We start from the raw sequence: 25,026 nt of genomic DNA on the forward strand, positions 1-25,026 counted from the left end.
ATTTTTAAACCTTCCAATAGCTGCTTAAGCTCTCTTTCAGTGTACGATGAATCAGACAGCATATCTTCTTTGTTCTGAATGGCCTTTTTAATAGAGACACAATTTCCACAATTACTTTTATTACCTATCCAATACCCACTTTAAGATTTGTGTATGCTATTGTTCACTTCCTTGTCTTCTGTTTGCACTGGATCGTATCATTGGTACTGTACTTTGCTGATCACTACCAGGCTGGTATCCAAGGAGAGACTCAAGAACCATCTCAACCATCAGAAGTGGACTGTTTAGCAGCTTGTTCATTTCTAAGTTAAAGTCAAGATTTCATGGTATGAATAAAATGAGAATGAAATGCTTATGTACCAACTGATGCTGGTGAGTTAATCTCCCATCATGTTCTTGATCTTATCCCATTGCCAATATGGTTTGCTTGTTGAATTCCTTTAGGGTGAGGAATGAGAGGAACTTGTGAGCGGCCCCTGGTTTTACCAGTGTACGAGGAAGTCTGTAGTAGCTGAAATTCCCCCTCACCCGTAGACCCAGGTGAGTGGTGCACAGGCTACTTTCAAAAGCAGAACCTGTGGCACATGGGCATAGATTGAAAGGGAACAAACCAGACAATGCAACTTCGCTTTTTCCAAGGCATTACTAACTAACTGCGAAGCAAGAAGGCATTTTGCAGAATGAGAGTGTTCCCCCCTTGTAGCAACGCCCCATCCTCTACATCCTGCCCCACAGCCCAGTTACCCCTGCCAGAACCTCAGTATGAAAGGCATTTGTTCAGTGCAGCCATATGCAAGTAAAACAGTGGGATAAAGTTTGGGGAGAACACCATGTGAGAAGAGCTAAAGCAAAATCTCTACAAGAAATTTCAGCACCTGACTGTTTAGATACAAGACTACAAACCTTGTACTCTGCTGTTAAAGGCAGTCACGATCTGAGAGATGCCAAGCCATTGCATGGGACATGTAATACATTCTCTGTTTCCCCACTCATTTTCTCCTTGCAGGAGCCAGAAAAGAAAAGAAATCACAAGAACAAAAGAGAGGACTAAGTATCTTCCACTGAATCATTTTGCTCTGTTGCAAAGTTTATGAAGAAAGTCTGATGGACTTAACTTTAGGGTTTTTTAGAAACCTAAGACTGCACATATGAAACTGCATACTTCTTTTTAACTTTCTGCTAAGTATTGCCACTCAGTTGCAACACAGAACTCTTGTCAAAGCAAGTCTATGCCACTGCCCTGTCCTCACAGAAGTTGTCAGGGCTGTGTCTTTACGGTACCTCTATTAAACCAGAGAGCAGCACCATCGTTCCGGTTCATCTACAGTGGGAAGCACAGAGTCTTCCCCAGAGCGCTGCACCCATGTGCTTGTTTATTGGTAGCAGGCCCAGGCTCTGGGTTGCTGATTATACAGTAAGCACCTGCCCATGGCTCAGGGCAGACTTCCTGTTACAGCTCCGCAACTCTGCAATGAGATTTATGCAAACTGGCTAAAAGCTGTGATGTCACAGCCCCTGATAGACCCACAGGATATCTCCCTTCTACAGACATTTGATAAAATCAGGAACTTCATATACAGCTCAGGAAGAAGTTCACCTCAGAAACTATTAGGGCAAAGAATAAGAACTTGTTAGGGTCTTTCTCCTATCCCGAGATCCATCACAGCAAAGGGACTTCACGGAGTCCGAGGATCTCACTTTTTTCCTTTTTTTTTGCTTTTTCTTTTTTGTTTGTTTCATGTGATTTTTTCAAGTCAGTTTTTCTGGATGTTTGAAAACTGAATTAAGAAAAATTCACTCCGAAGTTGGCTGAATGTTGCAAGCTTGCAAAATGGAAGGATTTCCCCTCATTCCCCCTGTGAGTATATGAGGTTTATTCCTAATATTGATCATTGGGATCAGTAGTGAAAAGCAAAGTAAACCAGGTTTCTTATGTGAGAATATCTCTGGTTTGGTCTTTATTTGTAAGGCCAGGAAGTTGGGTTTAGGTCAATATATAAAGCTAGTGACAACACTGCAATGAATGGGAAATTAACATTTCCTCCCTAAACTTGTATCTGATTTTTGATCTCCATTTGTTTTCACAGATTAAAGGTATGGTATTGTTGTACAGTATGCATAGAGCAAGTCAGTATATTTTTCCCTTCAGTGCCGGTTTTGTGATACAAGGCTGATCCTTTCTTTAGGTTGTAATTCTTAATAATCTGGATTCTCTGCCATAGTTTATGTGTTTAACTATCTACCAATCTGTGAGAGAAGAGTTGTTGAATGCTGACTTCACGTATTGCAGATTTTAGGACTCTGTTCTCTTTGCAGTGGTGGCATCTTAGTCTCTGACTTTAGTTTCTCTTGAACTGAATTCTCTTGAAATCACTTGCTATGTAAAAGCAATTGGTGAACGAGAATTCAAGATCCACAGGGCTTAATTGGGTCTTTCAATGTGCTCTCTAAGATACAAACTTTTCTGTGTGCTTATGAGGCTGTTCCTATCCTTTCTTTAACCCTGAAGCATTGTTACACTGCTGTAATTTATTGTATGAAGCACATAATGTCGCTAACCTGTTCTTCAGAAACAAACCTGAATGGAAAATCTCCAAATAGAGTGGGTGAAAGAGGCCCTAAGTAGATTTTATGAAGTTTGTAGAAGCCAAAGAGATGTCAGATAAGGTGTTTTACCTGGCTTTTTATGTGGTAGATGACTTGTGGTAATTGCTCTCTGTGTTCAGAAAACAGAAAGAGACAATGCAGATCCAAGAGTCCATTTAACAAGACTTGTATCAAGTTTTGTTTTTATCTTGTCCCATCTAATGAAGGCTAAAGACATGGTTCCTTATCTTCCACCCAGAAAGATGGCCCTTTGAGTTCCTTTCATGTTTGGTATCCATGTTCACTGAAAATATACGTCCTCTTTTGGGGAGACCCTTCATTCTAGCAGTTCATCATCAGTGTCCCTGAAATCTTGTATCTATCCAGAGGACGAGAAGACCCTAAAAATTTTTTCTCTTTTTCTTTAATACACCGAATTGCCCAATGGATCTACTGTAAATGTGTCAGGATAGAAAGCTGAAAAGAAACTGAGAAAATGAAAAAGTACACAGAGTTTTCTCAGTATGTTACGTGTTGGACTTAAAATAAATATAAAAAGAAAACCAAACCTTGTCCTCAACTACCAGAAACCAGCATCTCCATTTGAAAAAAGTAAATAATTTTAATTTTCTGTCCACTCATTCACTCATAACCAAGTTTTCTGGACTCTTTTTTTTTCAGTATTGAATTCCAGTGCACACATCGAATAAGTGGAGTGAAAATCTAACACATCCTGGCCCATAATTTGCGTTGCAGTTAATATTCTGGCTGAATTCTGTTCAGATGAATGATACAACAGGCAGTGAAAATACAACTGCGTCCTACAGGAGCACTTCACAGAGCAATTTGGTTTTTATTTTTGTGATTAAAGTGTCCCAAGATTAATAACTTGTGTTTTGTATTTTCAAAACTGTTTTAAGTGCACTTTGAGGCCTGCAAAATAGAGCCCCACACAGCTTCGTTATAAATGTCTGTGCCTCCTGGGACCTTTTCAGAGGGGAGCCATAAGCCTGTTTCTAGACAGGGGTTTCTGTGAAGCAACACTTCCCTCCTCTGCCCCTCCCCTTTCAGTTAAGGGTGGTTCAGTAACTGCCTTTCTCTTGACTATGTGAGGAAACTCTTATCCTCCATTTGGAAAACGCTGCTCAAATGGTTTAAATAGTTTAGGAGTATTGCATCTTTCTCTGAAGATTAGGACTTTTGTATGGAAAAGGTCTGCAGACTGGGCCCTTGTCTTTCAGTGCATGATTGATAGAATCGAGTTGTGCTACAGGGCCAAAAATTATTGAGTCGAACACCTTTGCCTAGAGAGGACCTCAGTTATATGTGAATCCCTAAGTAGCCACCTGTAGAAATCACAGCTTTGAATAGAAGTATATTCATATGAGAGAAAAAGTGCCTCACAGAAGGCTCTGTTCCACACAACTGCATTGCCAGCATGGTCCAGTGAGGCTGCCCCAGTGAGTGATTATGCTAATACTCTTACTCATCTTTTCTAAAATAGTTATACTGTAATTTTTTTCCAAGGAAATATGGTTAATCTGGGCCTTCAACCTTGTCTCAGCAGCACATCATTGGAAACTGTGGGGTAATTCTGAATCACATGCTAGTGAATAGTTATGTTAGGATAACAAAAAAAGATCAGCTTTTAGTGAATTTACAATCACCTGGAATCATCTGACAAAGCCTTGGTGATTAACAAGAATTTTCATATTGCTCTTCAGTTAAGTCCCCTGTACCTCTCTTAACCAATGTCAGCCAAACCTTCTAGTGGTTTTGTGGCTTTTCCCTTGATTTTCATTGCCAAGAAGGAAGATGGTGGTAAATCTCCATTTATCAAAGTCTGTGACAAATAAAGGATTGTTTGTTGACCTCTTGCTTGAGGTTGGAATATGGTTTTAGATAGTGTACTGTACCCTATGGCATGTACAAAGGAGATATCAACTTCAGACCACAGCTATGAATAACAAAGCTTTCTGTCACTCTCCTATATGACAGAACAAATGGCCATTGACATCAGTTAAATATTAAGTTGTAACATAAGCTATTCTTTGCTTTTTGTCAGGGGAAACAAAACAGTTCAGTGTCATGGAAGTGCTATTAGTAAGATGATGAAATGGGTGTGTGGGTGGGGAGGTTCCAGAGGAGGATGGGGCAAGTGGGTAAAGATTGGTACAACAGGCAACAGCAGCACATGGTGAAACCTATTCTCTCAAACTGGAGAAAAAGCTCTTAATAAAAAGAGAGAGATTAAAAACAGGTTCTTGGCAATAGTTTCTCTAATGAACAAAGGAAAATATCCCATCTTACCATAGGATAGAGAATCAGAGACAGTACATGCTGTACTGTCTGCTTTGGCCACCATCTGATTAAGTTTATGACACATAAACTTTTAAATATTTAATATACATCTTCCCACATTTGTTACTGTACCCTTGAAGCTCAGACAGCAAGATGGTAAGTGGTGCCAATTCAAGTCCTTTGTGGGGCTGGATTAGTCCAGATTGCAGGAGTTAGCAAGGATATACACATACATATTTTATCACATGGGTCACTGAGCAGAAAACAAATTCAAGGAAGAAAATTCCCACAATACATAATGAGAGATTTGAAGTCCCAGACTTTTAAAACTGGGTATTATAAAAACACAATGATCTATGTAAAAGCAGACTGGTTTTTAGATGTTGAGCATCTGCAACTCACTCCACAGTCAGCCAGGTCTGTAAATATTAAGAAAACCACTTTTTTATTTAACACACCTTCCTCTAGCTCTGCTCATTGAATACACCTCTGCACTTGTAAAACTAGCTTCTGAATGGTAGAAATACTTCATTCCCAGCTCTCAAACTGTGAGACACCGTTGCCTGTTACAGTATATTGGACTGAAATGGGGGAGTTTGGAATATCTTAGGGAAGAAGAGACAACAAAGGAAGAACACAACTAGGAAAAGTCAAACATTCGTTCCCATGCCTAAAATATGTATTGTTGTTTTACTTTTGGACTGATGCTTGGCCTTCCTGCCAAGCAATACTTCTGTACAGAGCTTTTGTTGTGGCAGTGGAAATTTTATACATAGCAAATTAAGCCTAGATTGACAGGACACTAATTTCTTTGGAAATTTGTTTACTTTTGGCAGAATATTTGTCAGAGACACAAGTTTTGATACATTTAGATACGAATTTTTATCATTTCAGTCAGTTTCTAGTATTTTAGTTAAAAATAAATGAAGATTTTTCTTTCAAACTATATGCATTTATATGACTTTCTAAACCTCCATTTCTCCTAACTAGTATGATGTGCATTTTCCATTTGGCCATTGAGGTGTCTCCTTTCTCAGAATATGAATGCCTTCCTTTGAGTTATCACAAATTAACAATTCTGATACGAAGGTAAACAACTTCATACATTCTTCAGCTTGACGTGATTTAACAAGAAGCATATATTTATGGAAAGGAAATGGAGGAGTGAGGTAAATGAATTTGGAAAGATAGTGAAGAGTAGAAATTCCATTCAGAACTTTATCCTGAAGAAAGCAAACCACAGTTGAAATACTTTTTCTTGTCAGAGATCAGAGTACACCACTGGTCTAAGGAATGTAGATGAGTGAATGCATATAACCAGTCCTGGTTAGAGAGAACACAAAGCAAATGTGTAGAGGAAAACCAAAAGCATCAGAGAGAATCCATGCTGTACTGTCTCCTTTGATCACCCCTCTGAAGTCTGGAGAATAAGTTATGTTTCCCATTAAATCTTTGTGTAGATGAAAGGCAAGTTTGTTGGAATCTTATGGATTTGAAAAGGGAGACTGCACCTGTATCTTCTGGAGACCAGAAGCAAGATGAGTCCCTTCACTGGTATCCCTACATTTAAATGATGATTTACTCCTTTTATTCAGTCTTTCCCTTAGGTTGTCTTTATTGTGGGTTATTGTCTTCTCAAGATTTGTCCAAAATAATTATCCACCATCACAGATTAATTATATTGGGAGCTGACAGCCAGGCAATGGGTTTGCTCCTGAGGCTTTGAATATTCCATGGATCTGATGCCCATGAACATCTAATCCCCTCGGAATAAGTGTCTCTTTTTCTTGATGCAATTTCATCAATGTCATCATAGAAATCAGAGCCCTAGAAAAGGACAATCTTTAAATCCCTGAATTCCAACAGAATGAACTGAAGGAGTTAACTAGAATCTACCAGCAGAGTTAATGAGAAATGGTAACTCTGATGTAGTATTCACCAGAAAAAAAATCTTTTTCCTCTTGCCAGCTGCTTATCTACCACCTCCATCTGGATTTTAGTGGCAGCTGCTGCCTTAGGTTTCATGTTCTCCAGTGGGCTAGAGGAGGAAGGAAAAAAAAAAGCTCTCCTGCATTTCTGGCATGCTGTCACCATAGCCTAAGCTTACAAAATGCTGGTGTCCCAAGAATGAGATAGATTTATGGAGGGAGTTAAGGATTTGGGACATACAGATAGGCATAAGAACATATAAACATGTGAACATTAAAAACATGTCCATCATTTAAGTTATCATATTGTTTTAAATACTTGTTCTTTGATTTTGAAGTTAGTTATGCTGAAGTCATTAGCAGAATAAAAATGCTTCTATTAGTACCTACAAGAAATAATTTCCTTTCAGCACAGAAAGCAGAAGGTGTTTGAGTTCTACATTCTGTTGGCACTGTAAGAATTTGTTCAGATCAAACTTAACTGGACAAAAGTTTAGCAAAGACCTGTGAAGGACATTGCCCTGCTCTGAAACTTCACTCTGGAAAAAGACAAAAACAAACATCAAAAGAAACAACAGAACTGTGCACAACTAATAATAAACAGACCATTATTGAAACAACAGAAGATGTTAGAGTGTTGACACTGCAGTTCTAAGCGTGGGAAGGAAGACAAGTGGGAAAGTTACCCTATGCCACCTGTTTTAAGAAGACAGGACTTCAGTTCTACAGCTAAGCATCCAATAGGTTATGACTCAATATCTGCCCCACATTTGGACTTTTTAAGTCTTGTCTGTGCTTACCTAACAGCCCTGTGCAGCTGATTTCAACCAGCAAACATTTACAGTTCATCTTGGACAAAAACTGAGAAAGAAAAAGTTTTTATGCCCCCTGTCAACATCATTACCCTCCTACAAACTGCCACCATTTAATGAGACCTCCTAGAAACACTCAGAATATCATCCTTAGGAAAGATAAGTTTCTGCTTTCTCTTTTGTGCATAGGAGGAATAATAATAACAAATGTCTGTCACTACCAAAGACAAGGTTTCCCTGCTGTGCTGGTGTGATGGCATCTTGGCTTGTGGCTGATGTTCAAGACAGCTCTTCAAGCAGTATCCAGAGAAGGCTGGAGGGTGGGATATCAAGGACTTGTGTAATATCACAGGACAAATTCTGCAACACAGACTGGGTCTAAGGAGGTGAATTACTCATTTATTTTTTGCAAACTAGTGTTTGGTGTCAAGCATTTTATTCCTGCTGATTCAAAAAGAACTTGAAGCCTCCCGCTTCTTTCCCTAGGCAATATTAAATGTGTTGGCATCTCCTCTTCACTAACTATGAATAATTTTGAAAGGATTTGTATCATCTTACAACTCAAAAAATTCCTCTTCTCTTTGCAGCCCTCTGAAGATATGGTACCCTATGAGTCAGACCTCTACAGACAGCCCCATGACTATTACCAATATCTCAACAGTGATGGAGACAGTCACAGTGGTAAGTTAAAAAATATCTCCTTGGAGCATAAAGTCTCATGGGATACCACAGGAAAGAGATTTAGGACATTCAGGAAAAGAACAAACATGTTGCTGTGATCTATAATGTATGGGCACATAATTTCAATTCAGAAACCAACAGTATATTTTTCTCCTTAATGGCACTGTTCCAACAGAGAACTGCAACATGGTTTCTTTGAAAGAGAATTTTAGAAGGCACTGAATAATGCAAGGAGCTTCCAGGACATTCAGTGTATTGCCAGGAAGGTGGCGTCTCATGATCTATCCTGCATTATCTTCACTGTGTTTTTGCTTTCCCCTGCAGATCAAAAGCACTCTGCTTGTTTTAGAACTCTTTAAGGACCTGGATTTATAACACTGTATTTCTTTTCTTGTGTTCCCATCTCCAATTGCTGTTTGACATAGGTCCTAGAACTCTCTATTTGTGCCTTCATTTTAATTATGTTTCTTTGGTATTTGGCCTATATATTTCTCTCTTTCTTTTGCTCTCTTTTGCATGCTGCCACACCTAGCTTTAACTTTCACTCTTCGTCCAGTACACCCAAGTACTTCCTCTCTCTAAATCTATGTAAAAGTTCCTTGTAGCAGTTTGTACATAAACCTAGCTCAATATAAAAATACTCTATGATTATTTATTGCTTCAATTTATGTATGTGATTTCAAAGCTTTGGTGTCTTTATGTTTTCACGTTGTCTGTGCACTGGACTCTAAATCATTGCAGAGAGGAGAATCTGGCTTTGTGCATTTCATGTCCTGTGCAATACAATGGTCCAACACCACCACCCTGGAAATATCAGAGTCAATATTGACTCAGGAAGGAAAAGCACCGTTCTGTATCATTTGTGGCAGTCCCTTCAGATCCTGGAGTTTCCCTAAAAGACTCCCACTGGTAGAGCAACTAGACCCATCACTGCTTAATTTAAGACATCTACCAGCTTCACAGTATAGCACTGTTTTATCTGTAGAAATAAAAGCTACCTTAAGCGACAGCAAATTACAGAATAGGATTGTTCTGAGCATTTAACTGAAAAAGATTCCTACCTAAATTTGTTCTCTACATTGCATTCAGGAAACACCTATAATATTCTTAATGCCTGGAGATAAAGAATTAATTCAGTTGTTATAAGTTATCTCATGGCATCTGTCGAGTCACATTAATCAAACCCAGCAAATTCCACATGGAAATTCAGGGTTTTTACATGATAACTTGTACCTGTTTACACACCCATAAAGTAAGGATAAGGTTTATTATCTCGAAAGGCAATTGTGACAATTAAACAATGACTATAAAAGATGTAGAAAAAAGCACTGGGAAATAACTTTTCGCTCATTAAGTCTAGGTTACATCAAGCAACAACATCCCTTTATCTTTCATAATTTTATTATCGCACCTGGTTTAGTGCCCATTTCTTCTGTTGGAAGGCTGTTCCTAAGCTAAACTGTTCAGATCATTATGTTAATGATCATTATGTTAATGATTTGATTGTTTTTATTCGTCATAATGAACACAACAAAAACTTGACAGTCACCTCTTCAGGTTATGTCCTAAGTAGTACATAAACACCCACTTTGAACAGAAATTTGACTCTTCCTAAACTTGTGTTGCACTTGTCCTAAAGACCCAAACCCCTGTTGTTTAATGTTTTAGCTCCTACAGTAAGTGGTTATGAAAGAGGCAACTTAATCCCAGCCCGCACATTTCAATCAAATCTTTATTTATGAAAGCACATGTAACATAGTTGGTTGTGTCTAAGTGCCTAATACACCCTCTGCTTTCCTGAATTGCTCACAGTCCAAAAGAGCAATGAACAACCAAAGAATACAAATGGGAGTGAAAACCACAAATTAGCATGTTTTGCTTCTTTCCTGTTAACACTGACAAACTCAACTTTGGCTTTCATTTTGGTAGCATGGCAGAAGTAGTGGGTCTTGAGAAGAGCCATGCAGAAGAGCAGGAAAGGGACATCATAAACTACTTTTAGAAGTATGTACTAAATGTTCAGAACAATGTGGATAAAAGCACAATGATTGAAAAATGGTGGGGAAAAAGAATAAATAAGGTGCTGCAGTGGGAGCAGTGAAGTGAGAGAGCTGACAGCATGATTAGATAGGAAAAAAAGAACAAATAATCAGGATAGAATTGTGAGAGAGAAGTTCAGCTTGGGGTACAGTGCGATCACTGGCAATAAATCAAACATAATTTTGCAGGTCTACTCAATACCACTATGGACTTCAAAGAAAGGCTACCAGGTAAAGTAAATACATACTACAATACAGAATAATACTTCTGACTTTGCTGACAAGGGACTGCTAACGGAATAGAAGGTCTTGCTCAAGTGTCAGACTACCTCCCTCTCACTGCTAAAAAGTTAATTTTGTGAAAGGAAGATGGCAATATCATAAGATGTGTGCTACATGCATTACTGTCACTTTGCTAGAGCACAATGCCGAAGGCAACCCTTACCCCATGTTTACCTGAGTAGGCAGTGAAGTACACACAATGGTGTTTCACTAATTTAATGTGTAGATCATTGCCAGTAAGTGAACACTGAATTCAACAAGTAAAAACACACCATAAACATATCCATATGTTCGTCACAATATGCATTATTTGCATTTATTTTCTATACTGCATTTTAACTGTTTTGTAAATACTGTAATAAACATAGAGACACAGCCAAGCAGGACAGAAGCTACTTCAAGTGATCAGGTATTAGTCCATCACCCCACCCTAAGCCTGTATGCTAGTAAGTCTGTAAATGTAATACAGCCTGTTTTGTAACACTAACGCAATCTTAGTAATTACAAAATTCCACTGCAGCTTTGTCTCTAAGTTATTACTAAACATTACAGGTTTAGTAAAAATCAGTTTTTGTATGAAGCCGAATGCTGACCCTTGTTCACTTTGTTGTTGGCCTCATGGAACTTACTAGATCTCGTGATCTGGGATTTTATTTTCATCCCACCATAGTAATATGACCATTTAAGAAGCCCAGCTTTGACTTTTTTAGGATTTTAGCCCACACAGAAGTGGAGGAAAGTCCAAACATGTGAACCTTAGTCTTAAATGCTGTATGGAAAATAGAAAGAACTCCAAACTTCATTAAAAAACCCCCTCACTTCAAAGCCATTCTCATGCTTTGCTGACTCATAGATTTGAAAATTTTGGCGTTATTAAAATCATGAAGTTTGTAAAGTGAGAAGTAACGAAATCCTATTGTCATTACAGACAAGACTGCTGCACTGCCTAGGAGCACAGCATTTCACTCAACAGACTACAAGTCTGTAGGGAATCTAGACATCAATTTCCCAGTGCCCTTCAATTATCCCAGCTTTTCTCAGATGAGCAAAACACAGTGGGAATATCTAAGTTGTGCAATGAGACCCTGTGTAAGAAACCCTCTCCTAGTTCAAAATGTGTTGGAAAATGTGTACAGCACAGAGCAGATCCACTTGGAGATACTAGCTCAGACCTCACAAGTAGAGCCATGTCAACAAGTTGTCTCCTTGGTCTGGGCAGAGTGCTGTGCTGACAATGCTGTCACGTTTCCGGTTCAAGAGCTGGCTCATGAATTTCTGCATAGTTTTGTGCTGTGTGGTGCAGATCTAGCCTATTACTCCACTTTCATTATAAATACCTTCCTTAAGCCTATTTCATAGTCTAATTGGTGGTTCTAACATTATTTATCTATTAGAACACGAGCAGAGCTATTCACATTGGTCAGAAGATGATTGAGAAAGTTCAGTTATGTTTTCTCACTTGTAGAGTGAGAATCTACCTCTGTGGTAAATACTAACACAATGCCTTTAAGTCCACAATTGCTTCCCAAAAGGCTAACATCCTCCCTGGCATGGGAGGGAGTTCAGAGTTCATGATTGTCCTTCCTCTAACCTTTCACTACATACAAGACCAAAACAAACACGATCTCCATGTCTCTATAAGAGAGAATTTATTTCACATCCTCTTTCACTTCACATGAAATTTCTCATAATGACTCCATTGTGTAGCTTTAGCTTGGCTTTTAATGACATTTGCCTTTACCCAAAGAATAGACACTTTCCATTTCTAGAATTTTTCTCTCCTTTCTTTTTTCCTCCTTTCACCTTAACATTTTTGAGGGAACAGAATTGCTATATGTTACTGAGATAACAAAGAACATAGAATAAGTAGCTACTGCTAACTCTAATAACTGCAGACACAGATATTGAGAGGGGTTTTATGTTTTCATGAGCAATAACTGAGCCAGGCTGCTTAACTACAGAGGGGCTTGTGGAGACAGAAATTTCTCTTTCAATGTAACTAAACCAATATTGTTTTTCCTAAGAATCACTGTGAAATTACGGGTAATTTAGAAAGAAATAAGAACTTTAACTCCTGTCACAGCTTGAATATTTGGGCATAAGTTTGTGTTGAAGTAATTGCTGATATAGACTCATTTTGTAACGCATTAGTATTATGTGATGACTGTTAAGTCCCTAAATGCTGTGCTATTAGTACTATGCTATTATAGTATTTTAACAGCTGCACCTAATTCCATAAAAAGGGAATTCAGTAATGGTTAGACTAAATAGCACACAGTGATTAACATGAATATGCATAAATAGTGTTTCATAAGTTAATTTATTTGTCTAGAAAGAGTTTAAAAGAACAGTTCTGGAGGCAGCAGGAACCTTGCCGCAGGCTTCAAAAACCTAGATGTATCTTGAAGTATAAAAACATGAGTGCTAATAAAAAAATACTTCAGAAGAATAAAAAGTAGACACTCAGAGCACGCACAAATACTTCCTAGGTGGTTTTGTAACTACCTTTCCATCCCTTTCACATGCAGTGACATGATTTATCCATGAATCAGAAAAGCAGGAAGGACAGAAAAGTAAGCACTGTGGTAAATGGTCTGATAGAGCCTCCAAACAAACTTCTACAGGCCTGAGCCATAAAGGCAGCTAAAAGAGCTTACAACTTCTCAGGTACCAACTATATTTGGTATAACCATACCACTGAATTCTCTCTAAAGAAAGCCACATTCAAAGTCACTATTCCGGATTTCAAATCCTCACTGGGATTAGATCTAATAGTTCAAAACATAAGCTGAGAAGGATGAGGAGACAGAAGCTGAGAGAAAGAATGAAGCTGGTATTTAAGAAAAAATGGTCACAGTGCATTAGTATCCAGATAACGCCATACATAATAACATCATATTGCAGAATGAGACAATGGTTTCCTCTATAAATTCAGTACAACTACACTTAGTACAAAATGTTCAGTTCTGTCCATCGCATTATTGGAAGGATGTCAACAGCTGGGAATTTGAAGAAGTGAACAAGTATGATTAGGGGGGGGGAATATACTGATTTATATTGAAAGACCGAGAGCTAAGTACATGCAGCAGGGTTAAGTGACAATTGGGAGTAGATTTTAAGGGAGTGTGATAGCAACCTGAAAGCATGTGAAGGGTGTGACAGAAATGGTTTCTAGTAATACAAGGGAAGAAAACTTGGAATAGTAAGATGTAAATTAGAACTGTTATACTGAATAACATAAAGAAATTTTGGCCATGCATAAAATGATACGTTAAAAGTTAAACTATGGAAGATTAATTCCTATCTCTGTCAGAGCAGAACAAGTGACGTCAACTTTGATTTTACAAAACAGAGTGCACACAAATACATGTGTAATTATGCATGCAGCTACTCTATGTAAGAGAGAAACAGAATCTGCAATGCTTCACATTTCCTGCAGCAGATTTTCAATTTTGAGCAGCAAATATGAAATTCTAAAAATGTTGGAGGCTTATATTGAACTTAAAAACCAGAAATCTAAACCTGAGAATGATAGGGAATTTAATTTCAAAAGCAAATAAATCAGGAAACAGGATAGTGGTTATCCGAGTACTTCTTCATGGTTTTGAAAAAAATTATCACAGACCTTTCCAACATACTGAAGAGATAAAAAAGGTAGAGAAGAGTCTGTGCCAGATACTGTAAACAATGTACACCAGACTGCTGCAACAGTTTATCCTTTTATTCTCTTGTATTGGTACTGAAAAATGTGTGACATTCCAACACATGCTTACAGGAACTACCTCACAAAGTGCTGTGCCTTTTCTGCAGCATTCCTACATTTTTTCTAGCAGAGCAAAATAAGGCCTGAAAATAACTGCAGAAAAATCTGTACATTTGCTGCATCCCCTCATTTCCATGCCATGAGGAAGAGTGTAACGAGGCTGTGACAGTATGTAAAACAGTAAAATTTGTGGCCTCAAGGAGGAAAATGTAAGACTGCTATGGTCTCTTCTTGGGAAAGGTGCTAGCATTAATATCTTTTACATCTGGTCCTAAATTATCATTGAAATCCACCTCTCCATCTAAAAGTATTCTCCTTATTAGAATGGCCTAAGTATTACTTTCCAGCCACAGGCATTTATGAGATTAGGAAAAGAAACTTTACAGGGATCTATACAGATTGTCACCAGAGACAGACAGATCTACAAGGGTGGTGTGGAGAAGTTGGAAAGGACAGCACCAGGAGAAAGAACTGATGCAAGACAGGTAAATGCCATGTTTCTTAATCTTGTAATGACAATCTATTGTTATTTCTTTAGATCATTACTGGGAATACCATCCACACCACATGCACAGTGAGTTTGAGACCTTTGGAGACAATCACTTCACGGAACTGCAGAGTGTACAGCCTCCCCAGCTGCAGCAGCTGTACAGGCACATGGAGATCGAACAAATGCATGTCTTGGATTCTACAATCCCAACCACGCACATCGGACTCAACCACCAGGTATGGTTATCAACCCTTCCTCAGAATTCAGCATGATAGTAAAGGGTAAAGAAAATAACCCATCAGGGAATGCATACTCTCATATGAAACAGATTGGTGAAATGAATTACACAAGTTCTTACTGCACAAGCACTTGATATATAACTCTTCATTCTCAGGACAAATGTGGTTTAAGCATTCCTTTTATCTGGATAATGAGGAGTCATGTTCCTCGAACTGTGCCTAAAAAGATCATTGCATTTTGTGGAGGTTTTTGAAATGTCAAAATTTTGTTTCATTTAGAACTAAAATCAACTGTTCTGAAATTCTGCAGAGGACCTGGACCTGAGAAGCTATGCATTGTCATAGCAAGGGTATCCATGGCTGCTAGGAAGGATTATGAGCCTCAAAGTAGTAGGAAAGTTTTAAGTATTTCCAAGAAACCCTGACAATTTTACATGACCTGTACAAGAAATGCTAACACAGACAGGTCACTGTCTGTGTTAATGAACAGGTAATTTTACCACGGTGAAAAAGGCTGAGGACAATCTCCTTCTGGTTTTGCCTGAAAGTAAATAAGTCATGAGCCAAAGCACACTGTCTTGCTCAGATTTTACATGAAGCCAGTCATCTCCCTGTAAAAAAAAAGATACTCCATTGTGCAGTAAAGATAGTCACCAGAGTGCCAGTGAACCCTCATACAAAGCTGAAATTATGAGAGGTTCCATCATACTGCAAAGATACTAAGCAAAATGGGCATGGAGATCACTTTTAACTTGATCCTGCAAGAATATGTCCAAAGTCATTACTGGGAGCAATAAGAAAGCTGGGTGATCTTGTGCTAAGGCAGGCAGCTACATACAGTGTGGTGAATACAAGATAGAGTAGGACTGAGGCCAGAGAGAAAAGTGATTACTGGTTACAGTGCTGCATATAATGGTGCCATTGCTGAAGTTTTGTAAGGGAAACTGCATGCATGGAGTTGTCATTTTGAGCTTTTTATGTTCAAAGCAAACTGAAATTGTATACAAATACTCTATTAATCAAAAACAAGGAAAAAAAATTGAGTGAATAAGTTAACACTGTCAACAGGAAACTGACTGACTCAAGCCATCAAACTTGTCACCTATTACTCAGAAAAAAATCAGGAATAGAATAGAAGATGCAGATACAAACAAAGAATTAGGAACAGAAAGTTACGAGTATAAAAAATGCTTCATGGAACAGCAGTCTGTGGGAAGCTTCAAGTTGTTTCAGTTGCTCCCTGCAACTGCTAACACATAATGACCTACTGTTACCTCCAACCAAAGGCAAAGAATAAAAACTAGCCCCTTTATGGATCTCTTTGGAAGCACCAGCAGAAAATTAGAGTGTATGCTTCTGCTTATCCCACTTCATTCTACTCAGTTATCATCCTCTATTTCAGGACAAAAGGCAGATAATTAATATTGTTGCCACTTCCAATAAAGAGCATTGTGCTCTCTCTGCCCCAACCAGTACCAAGCTGCAGAAGATACCAGTACGTAGAATTCACCACTACCCTCCTTCTCCTTACCAGTTGGGGATCTTTGGATTTTTACTTTAACTTAGAATGGCTCATGCAAGTGGTACCTGGTATGCTCTGAGGTTCAGGCTCTGGTGTGTCTCAGCCACAGTCCTAGGCAACAGATACTATTCTTCAAGGCATTTTCAAAGAAACAGAAGCAGGAAGCAAGCTTTAATCCTCCACTGAATTTGCCAGTTACTAACTTCACCCATCTTGTCATGCAATATCAGAGTTACAGTGAATAAAGGAAGAACTTGCAAAGATATTTCTCTAATTATCTGTTGATACGACATTTTTTTGTGAAATCCAATTTGAGGCTCAAGCTGTTCTTGGACAAGATTTCTTTAAAAAGTTGTGTTAGCCTGTCAACAGGTGGTCTCACAAATTATAAATTGAGAAATGAACAGTCATTCTGAAGGGAGAATGAAAGAAAAGGCTGGAAAACTGTGAAGAGCTTTAGAAAGAGGAAAATCACATATGGATGCCACAGACGCTGAGACAACATGGATATGGAAAGTAGCTAGCAGTTTCTTAAGCTTTCTCTCTCCAGAACTGCATTAGTAACCTGGGTCTTTCAAACTCACTGGCAGGTCCTCTGTGACTCTGCAGCATAACTGTGTGACACCGTATGCATTGACCTGTGCCGAATTTTAGGCACAAAGTAAGTGTAAGCAAAAATACAGGCAGAGAAAGTGGGCACAGTGTGGGGGAAGCTTACACAACTCCCCAGCTTGGCCTCTGCAACTCCCTTTGCTGGTGAGACACCATTCCCCCTCCCTTGTCCACAGCACTCTCCCACTGTCCCCCTCCAGCCCCAGATAAGTGGTTTCCTTACTCCCAACACCACCCCATGGTGCGCTTTAGGTTTCCACAACCATTTTCTCTGCAGGGGCACCAAACTCACTGTAAGACATTGTCCCACCTTCTCATCTCCCTTCCCCCATGGCACTGTCTCTCCCTTCCTGCCTACCCCTGGGGCCACAGCTTTCTTAACTGTAAAAAGCTAAAGGTGACTCTGTGGTGAGGGCTGAAGTTTCTCTCTTGGGGATCTGACAGGAAGCTTACACACACTCTTACCCAATCCTGGCCTTCCTGCCAGATCGCCTCCAGCCAATGTGCCAACTCATTAACCGCCAGCCGCTGTGCCCCAAAACCAGCCCGTGGCACACACTCCTTATTGGGACATTTCAAGCTGGTGCAAAACTCATTTGAAAAGCACCACTCTGCAAAGCCCAATGTGGGGTGTGTGGTGTGACTCATGAACACCCGCTCGCTGCTTCAGTGCATAAGGTCTCCTGGAAAGGGAATCAGGTTCGAGACATCCTTTCTTGGTTGAGGGAAGGAAGAGCAGTTCAGAAGGAACTCACATTCCAGGACTATCGATCCAGCCCATTTAATGAAAACCACCTTCTATATACTGCTGGGATTCTGGGGTGTTGGTTGTTGGGTTTTTTTAATGTAGGAATTAAGTTCTTACTGCCTGTCCCTCAGACTGATCTGTTCCTCATTCTTAATGCAATAATTCATGGCATTGGACCTGGTGAAGGGTCTGGAGAACAAGTCTGATGAGGAACGGCTGAGGGAACTGGGGGAGTTTAGTCTGGAGAAGAGAAGGCTCAGGGGGGACCTTATCGCTTTCTACAACTGCCTGAAAGGAGGTTGTAGTGAAGTGGGGTCGGTCTCTTCTTCCAAGTAACAAGTGACAGGACAAGAGGAAACAGCCTCAAGCTGCCCCAGGGGAGGTTCAGATTGGATACTAGGGAAAATTTCTTCACCAAGAGGGTGCTCAGGCATTGGAACAGGCTGCCCAGGGCAGTGGTGGAGTCACTGTCCCTGTAAGCGTTCAAAAACTGTGTGAATGAGGTCCTTAGTGACATGGTTGAGTGGTGGCCTTGGCAGTGCTGGGGAACGGTTGGACTTGGTGATCTTAAAGGTCTTTTCCAACCTGGTTGATTCTGTGATTCTAACTGGTCGCGATCCCTAACAAACCAGACTGCAACTGAGAATTTACAGAGCAGAAGTATATTCCACACTGCTCTTGACAAGACCTCTATAAAAGGGCAAGACAATTTAGAATAAAAACTTGTTTGCTAGCTTTGCAGATGAGAAATCCCCATTAACAGGGTATTTTCAGATAACCACTTCAGAAAAGAGAATGTGAGCCAATGTGATGTATCCTTTACCTTAGTGCTAAGGCTATTCGCCTCCTCACAGGGGAAATTCGGGACAGGAAGCTGACAGACCCATGTAATCCCATCTCTAGAGCTGGATGCAGTGCTGTAGAGATTCAGTGCTGTTGGAAGGTACTATGCCTGAGAAAGGGAGAGGACAACAGAGCCAAAGCCAGTCAAAGCGGCCATGCTAGGGAAGAACTGTTCAGCACTTTCAAATTTAAAAGAGCAGTTCCAGAAGGTCTGTGTTAGGAAAAAAGTTGTTTTCAAAAGCAGTTTTACACTGGGGGTAGGCAACAGGGATCAGAAACTCATTAGGAAGAATGCTAGCTTTGGGGATGTACAGAGGAAGAGGGGCAGTATCCCTTGCATAGGATATAATGTAGGGGAAAGTTTTGACTTTCACAACTTTATTCCTCCTTCCCTCATGTAAAGATGTATCTTTGTACATGTGTAAGTGTTGACTGTTAGGTGGAAGAGTTTCTTATTGCATAATATTTATTATAAATGTCAACAACTACATCACTCAGTATTACCCTAAACAATCTCATATACCTCTTACTTTCTCCTGCCTTTTCTGTGTAACTCTCTCCATGCCCCACTCTATCACTATCTCCTCCCTCTACTACTCTTTTCTCCCAAAGGTGTCCTATTTGCCTCGGATGTGCCTACAGTACTCCTCTCCACCGCAGCCCAGTTCTGATGAGGACGACATAGAGAGGCAGAGCCCCCCACTGGAAGTATCAGATGGGGAGACTGATGGTGTGGACCCTGGGCCTGGAATTATGCATGGAGAAACAGGTCAGTGAAGACAGAGAGACTTCATCAAGCTGTGTGCTGAGCAGCTGTTACGTTACCATGATGATAGTGAATAAAAGCGTACAACTGCTGTGACAGTGTTTTATCCCACTGCCAAAGCTTCACTTTCCCTGACTCCTTGCACTCTCCCATCCTGCAAATGACCATAACTGTGTCTACATCTCAAATCCCACCTCTTCACGTACTCCCACTTCCTTTTTCTGCCTTGCCTAATCAGTCTTCCTGAATGGATAATGGCTTTTGCCATTTATACTGCAATTTCCATTAACAAGTGGGAAATCCAAGGCAAGAATGTCAAGGAATTGATTTTTAAAAACATTTAGCTCTGTTTGCTCAGTTCTTGAAAGTCAGGTTCTGTATAACCTGCCCAAGTTAGCTTCAGATGGTTTCAAATTAGGATTGCTTTTCAGTTACCTCCAAATTAGCAAATGAATTTCAGAACAAGGCCTTGGCCTTTGGAATCTCTTGTTCTTGTTTCTTTTGCCCAGTACATCCATCTACATTATGTCCTCACACTATAACACTGTACATTGTTACAAGCGTTGCAAACTGAAGGAGTTACGTGACTGACAAGCTAGCTAAAACAGTTACACGAATTACATATTTTCTGCTATTTCAGCAGCAACTACACAGCAATCCTAATGTTTCACTGCCTTTCTTCTCTGACTCACACACAGGCAGCAAGAAGAAGATACGTCTCTATCAGTTCCTTCTGGACCTTCTTCGCAGTGGAGATATGAAGGACAGCATCTGGTGGGTGGACAAGGAAAAAGGTACTTTCCAGTTCTCCTCCAAACACAAAGAAGCATTGGCACATCGCTGGGGCATCCAGAAAGGCAACCGCAAGAAAATGACCTACCAGAAGATGGCACGGGCTTTGAGAAACTACGGCAAGACAGGGGAGGTGAAGAAGGTCAAGAAGAAGCTGACCTACCAGTTTAGTGGAGAGGTGATGGGAAGGGGAGTCACTGATAGGAAGCATTATCCTCACTGAGGCCACGGGACCCTAAGCAAGAAACATATTAATACCTCCTGGCTGGATACCAGCAGAGGAGATGGACGCATCTTTCTCTTTGCTTCCTGTGCCCCCTTCTCTGCCTTTAAACAGCCTTTACCGTCAGATGTTTCTGGTACGAATTCCCTTCTTCAGCATCTGAGAATCCTAAACATGACAGAATTCTTTGCTTCCATCCTACAAGTTGGACAGAGTTGGGAAATTTAAACCATGTACAAATATATTATTATCAGGAAATTGGTTTTGTTGTTTGATTGTATTGTAACTAAGAATACAGCTGATGAAGTTTTGCCTTCAAAGGTGGTGCTGTGTCATTCACAGTGACACTGCATTAGCTTACAGCTTTCAAACTAGCATTAATACAGGCTCTGCCGCAGCTCTCAAAGCTAGAGAGAAGTTTGCAGATCTTGGAATGATACTTGTTCTTTTAAATAGTAATAACATGTACATATTTAATAAAATTTGATATAATGAAGTTGTTGTGTTTGCATAATAAATGATTGCTTCACAAACAGATCTCACGTGCATTCAGTTATGCAGATACAGTTTATGTGTGGTGTCTGAATGAAAAGCACACTGGGTTATAGGGCTTTATCCATCTGCCACTACTTAATTTACTTAGAAACATCTTCAATGCTGTCAAACTAATTAACACAGATAATAGGTGAGATACATTACTGTGAAAGAGACTGCAATGATGAAGTCCATTTTAAAATACATATATCATCGCTATTTTTTCCTGTGCAAACGAAGCCCTGCTAGTTGTACAATTTCTCTTCACTTATACCAAGAATGGCATTTATAGCTCTATCCGGTTTAGAACATAACAATTAACCATGTTCTTCTGTGGTTTCACTCATTTTCCTGCTCCTGTTCTTTCCTTCTGCTTGGTTACCTCCACAGTGGTATCTTGATTTTACTTATTAATCTTTCTGGGAAATAAGTTGTATTTAATCATGTTTTTGCAGAATTATAGAACAAAAGGTTTTGAAGCTTATAACCGTGGATTTTAATCCTTACTGTAAAACAATTAATAGTAACTAACAACAATTCTGTTGCATAGATTACACTCAAAGTGCAAAATAAAAGATCATTCAACTGCTGAGATACCATGGTGAAGCTTCCCAGTACATCTAAACACAGAAAAGAAAATAAAAGTCACCCAACACTGAGAAAATTAGCATTTTAATTTTTAACATTATTTAACATATCTCAAATGTGTTCAAGCACTCAGAAATCAGGAAATGTCATCATGACTCTTCCAAAAGAGAGAAGGTGAAATGAGATACATCTAGAATGATGAGAAGGGTTTTCTTTAAAATATTAAAATTAGGAAGAACATGCCAAATATGACAATTCGGAAGTTGTAACTCAGTAATGTAACTAACTTGAAGCTTTTCAGAGCTTGCTCCTCATTGAAACCAGAAATAGTTGAAAGTGATGAGCTTCTTACAGACCTGAGTTCTCAAAATGACATCTAAATGCAGTCAGTTTTATCTACACTGACAATCTCACTGTGGAAGTGAAAAGTCTGGTGACATCACTGGGCTACAATGTCTCCTTGGAGCCAACCATTAAAAATCACAATGTAGTACTTCTCAGTTCATGAACACCTTAAACACATCAATCAATGCCAGAAGGTTAACTGAAGGTTAAAAGCGGGTGAAGGCTTCAGAACTTTCTCTATCCAAGACAAGAATAAGAAAGAAAAGTTCTCTTTCAGTCTTATAAAAAATCCTGAAACCCAACTTTTCCTTACTGTTCTTTGAGGATCATGTATGTTCTCCTAGTCAAATGGCTTTTATTCAATTCTGGTTAGAATATGCCAAAGCTATAAAACAATTTAAGAAGACATTTTGTTTCTAAGATTGTACTGTAAGAATTTAGTTCCTATAGGACTCAATGTCATACTCACTAAAGTAAACTCGCATAAACGACATCTGCATCCATGCTGCAGTTGTAGAATGTAGAATGGAAGCTGAAGATACTCTCAGAAGACTAGAACAACAGTCAATAGTGACATCATTAGGGTTTCTTCAATGCTGAGCTAGAAACTCAGAATTTTTCTGCTGGGTACTGATGATGACTCTCCACCTCTGACTTGCTACTAGAAAGAGACATTTGCCTTCACAGAATCACAGAATCATAGAATAGATTGGGTTGGCAGGGACTTTCAAAGGTCATCTAGTCCAACCCCACTAAAACAAGCAGGGGCACCTTCCACTAGATCAGGTTGCCCAGAGCCACATCCAGCCTGGCCTTGAATGCCTCCAGGGATGGTACATCTAACACCTCTCTGGGTAAGACTGGAAGATTTGATATTCAAGAAAACTAGAGGATTAATTCCTCTCTTCATAAAAATATCTTTATCATAAACACAGCTTGAAAAGCAGAACTGATCATTCTCTAATACTATAATTTGGAGGAGAAGGATCATTTCCTCTTACAGGAAAACTATGATGACTGAAAAGAGCTAACTGGTGAGCTAATTGTGAAGATGTTGAGGGTAACACAAAAGCCATTTCAAGCTTGTCAAAAAGCCTTCTTACATCTCAGAGATCTAGTTTTCTATTTTCTTATGCAGAAAACAATTAGATCTTAGAGAAATAATACTAAATTAAAATAACAGAAAGAATTAGAACCTTTACATGAGTGATTTGAGCACTGTGAATTACTACAAAATATTATTTTAGAGCAGCCTCTTGCACTTGAATTGAAGAATTTGCATTTTACACTGGTTTTGGCCACAAGTCACATAGAAATGGAAATAGAAGAATCTGAGGAAAAATATTTCTGGAGATGGTATTATTTATAATTAAAATGTTTCTAAAAATACTATTGAATATACTTTAATGAGCAGGATTAAAATCTTCTTTATCTCCAAAGTTGAAATCTTTTTCTCTTCCTCTTGTTAATGCTTTGAAATACTGTTTCTAAAAATATTCACTCCCCATCTGTTTCTGGTTAGGTTTTTCATCTGTGGCATAAAGAGTCTGAATAATCATGTGTTGCAGCTGTGAAGGAGGCTAAATGATGATGCTTCTCCGCCACAGTACCGTTTGCATTCCATCCAATCAAACTGGTCAGGATAGTAGGCTGTCTAATCAAGCTGAATTATCGCCATTGAGTTTCACATGCAAGCAGAAGCTTTTTGGCTGTTTTAGAGAAAAATGCCAAAATTCATGTGACAAAATCACCGGTTCAGGAAAATTACAGAGAAGGAAGCATTCCATTTTCTCTGAAAGTGGCCAAGTACCAGACAGGGACACATGTGGAAAAAGGCAGGTCAGGGCATTATCTGGAGAGATGACCCATGACTAGCACAAGTTTATTGGAACATTTCGTGTCCCACTGCTATTGGAGATCACCAATCCTCTTTCAAAGCAAACATCCATACTATAGCTGGATATTCAACTTACATATGACCTTTGCAGCCTACTTTAAAAAACAAAACAACCACCTTTATTAGCTGCTGACTGGTTCCTGAACAGTTTTTGTGGAAAGATATTATTCAGAAAACTATTGTGGAGCTAAATCCAAAATACTGAATTTCCTACAATATTTTAGACTCCTCCCATCACAGTGTAGAAGGTTAAAAAATTGCCCTGGCTGAACTGAGGGAGAATCTGCTGATAATAACTTATAGAGATCATATTTTTTAATTCTGCCCCATCAGAGAGAGTTTTAGACATTTCTAGCTCTGAGCTGCTACTCACCTACATCAGACCAAACTGCAGTTACAGGTGCGATCATTTGGTTTTGCTTGACAATCCACTTTTATAAAATCTGCCAAACTTCCTGAAAATGCATATATACATATTCTAATCTATTTACGGGTGGGGTTCTTTGTTTCTGCCTTCACTAAATTTTATCTCCATAGCCTCATCTTGTGATCCACACACTGCCAGTCTTACAGTCTGTGTCTTCATTTTCAATTACAGTAGGGATTATGCTCTGTGCTTTGCCAGGTTTTTTTTCCCCAGTAAACCTGCCTCAGCTTACCTTTTCCTATTTGTATCCCTTAATCTCTTTTCCTTTCTTCCATTTCTTTCTATTTTTTTCTCCCTTATTCAAATCTCTGCACAACAAAAGTCACTTCATAATCATTAAGCTTAATTCAAGATATAGTGCCAACCTCAATAACTAGTAGATGTATCACGTGATATATCTACTCTAGTAGATAGTTTTACTCTGTTACTCTAATTTTGCTTATACTCTAACTGCACATTGTAAATCCATAGCAGAGACTTTAACACTGATGACAATACAATAAGCGTTTTTTCTTTGACAAAGCCCAGTATCTTCTCCATGGGAATCCCACTCTTGTGTGTTTAAAATGTATGTATTAGTGGTAGAAAAGACTAGGATATGACACAGA

The 25,026-nt window shown here is 39.2% G+C and overlaps 2 protein-coding genes across 3 annotated transcripts in view; one reads left to right on the forward strand and one right to left on the reverse strand.

Moving 5' to 3' along the window:
• Positions 1-25,026, reverse strand: part of SLC39A13 (solute carrier family 39 member 13) — a 139,773-nt gene that overhangs the window by 51,511 nt on the left and 63,236 nt on the right. The gene's annotated exons all lie outside the window — the stretch shown is intronic.
• On the forward strand, positions 979-21,164 carry SPI1 (Spi-1 proto-oncogene). Of its 2 annotated transcripts, XM_030482779.1 has the most exons (6): positions 979-1,858; positions 8,215-8,308; positions 10,537-10,578; positions 14,931-15,118; positions 19,459-19,615; positions 20,311-21,164. In XM_030482779.1, the coding sequence occupies exons 1-6, from the start codon at positions 1,814-1,816 to the stop codon at positions 20,625-20,627; spliced, it is 843 nt and encodes a 280-aa protein (XP_030338639.1). In that variant the 5' UTR covers positions 979-1,813; the 3' UTR covers positions 20,628-21,164. The 2 variants fall into 2 exon arrangements, with proteins under 2 accessions (XP_030338639.1, XP_030338640.1); XM_030482780.1 differs by lacking the exon at positions 10,537-10,578.

Source organism: Strigops habroptila, chromosome 4, assembly GCF_004027225.2.
Source record: "Strigops habroptila isolate Jane chromosome 4, bStrHab1.2.pri, whole genome shotgun sequence".
NCBI lineage: Eukaryota > Metazoa > Chordata > Aves > Psittaciformes > Psittacidae > Strigops > Strigops habroptila.

Coding starts and splice junctions, on each gene's coding strand:
- SPI1 (XM_030482779.1), top strand. CDS start 1,814: ATGTTGCAAGCTTGCAAAATGGAAGGATTTCCCCTCATTCCCCCT. Junction 15,119..19,458: donor ACATCGGACTCAACCACCAG/GTATGGTTATCA, acceptor TTTCTCCCAAAG/GTGTCCTATTTGCCTCGGAT. Junction 19,616..20,310: donor AATTATGCATGGAGAAACAG/GTCAGTGAAGAC, acceptor ACTCACACACAG/GCAGCAAGAAGAAGATACGT.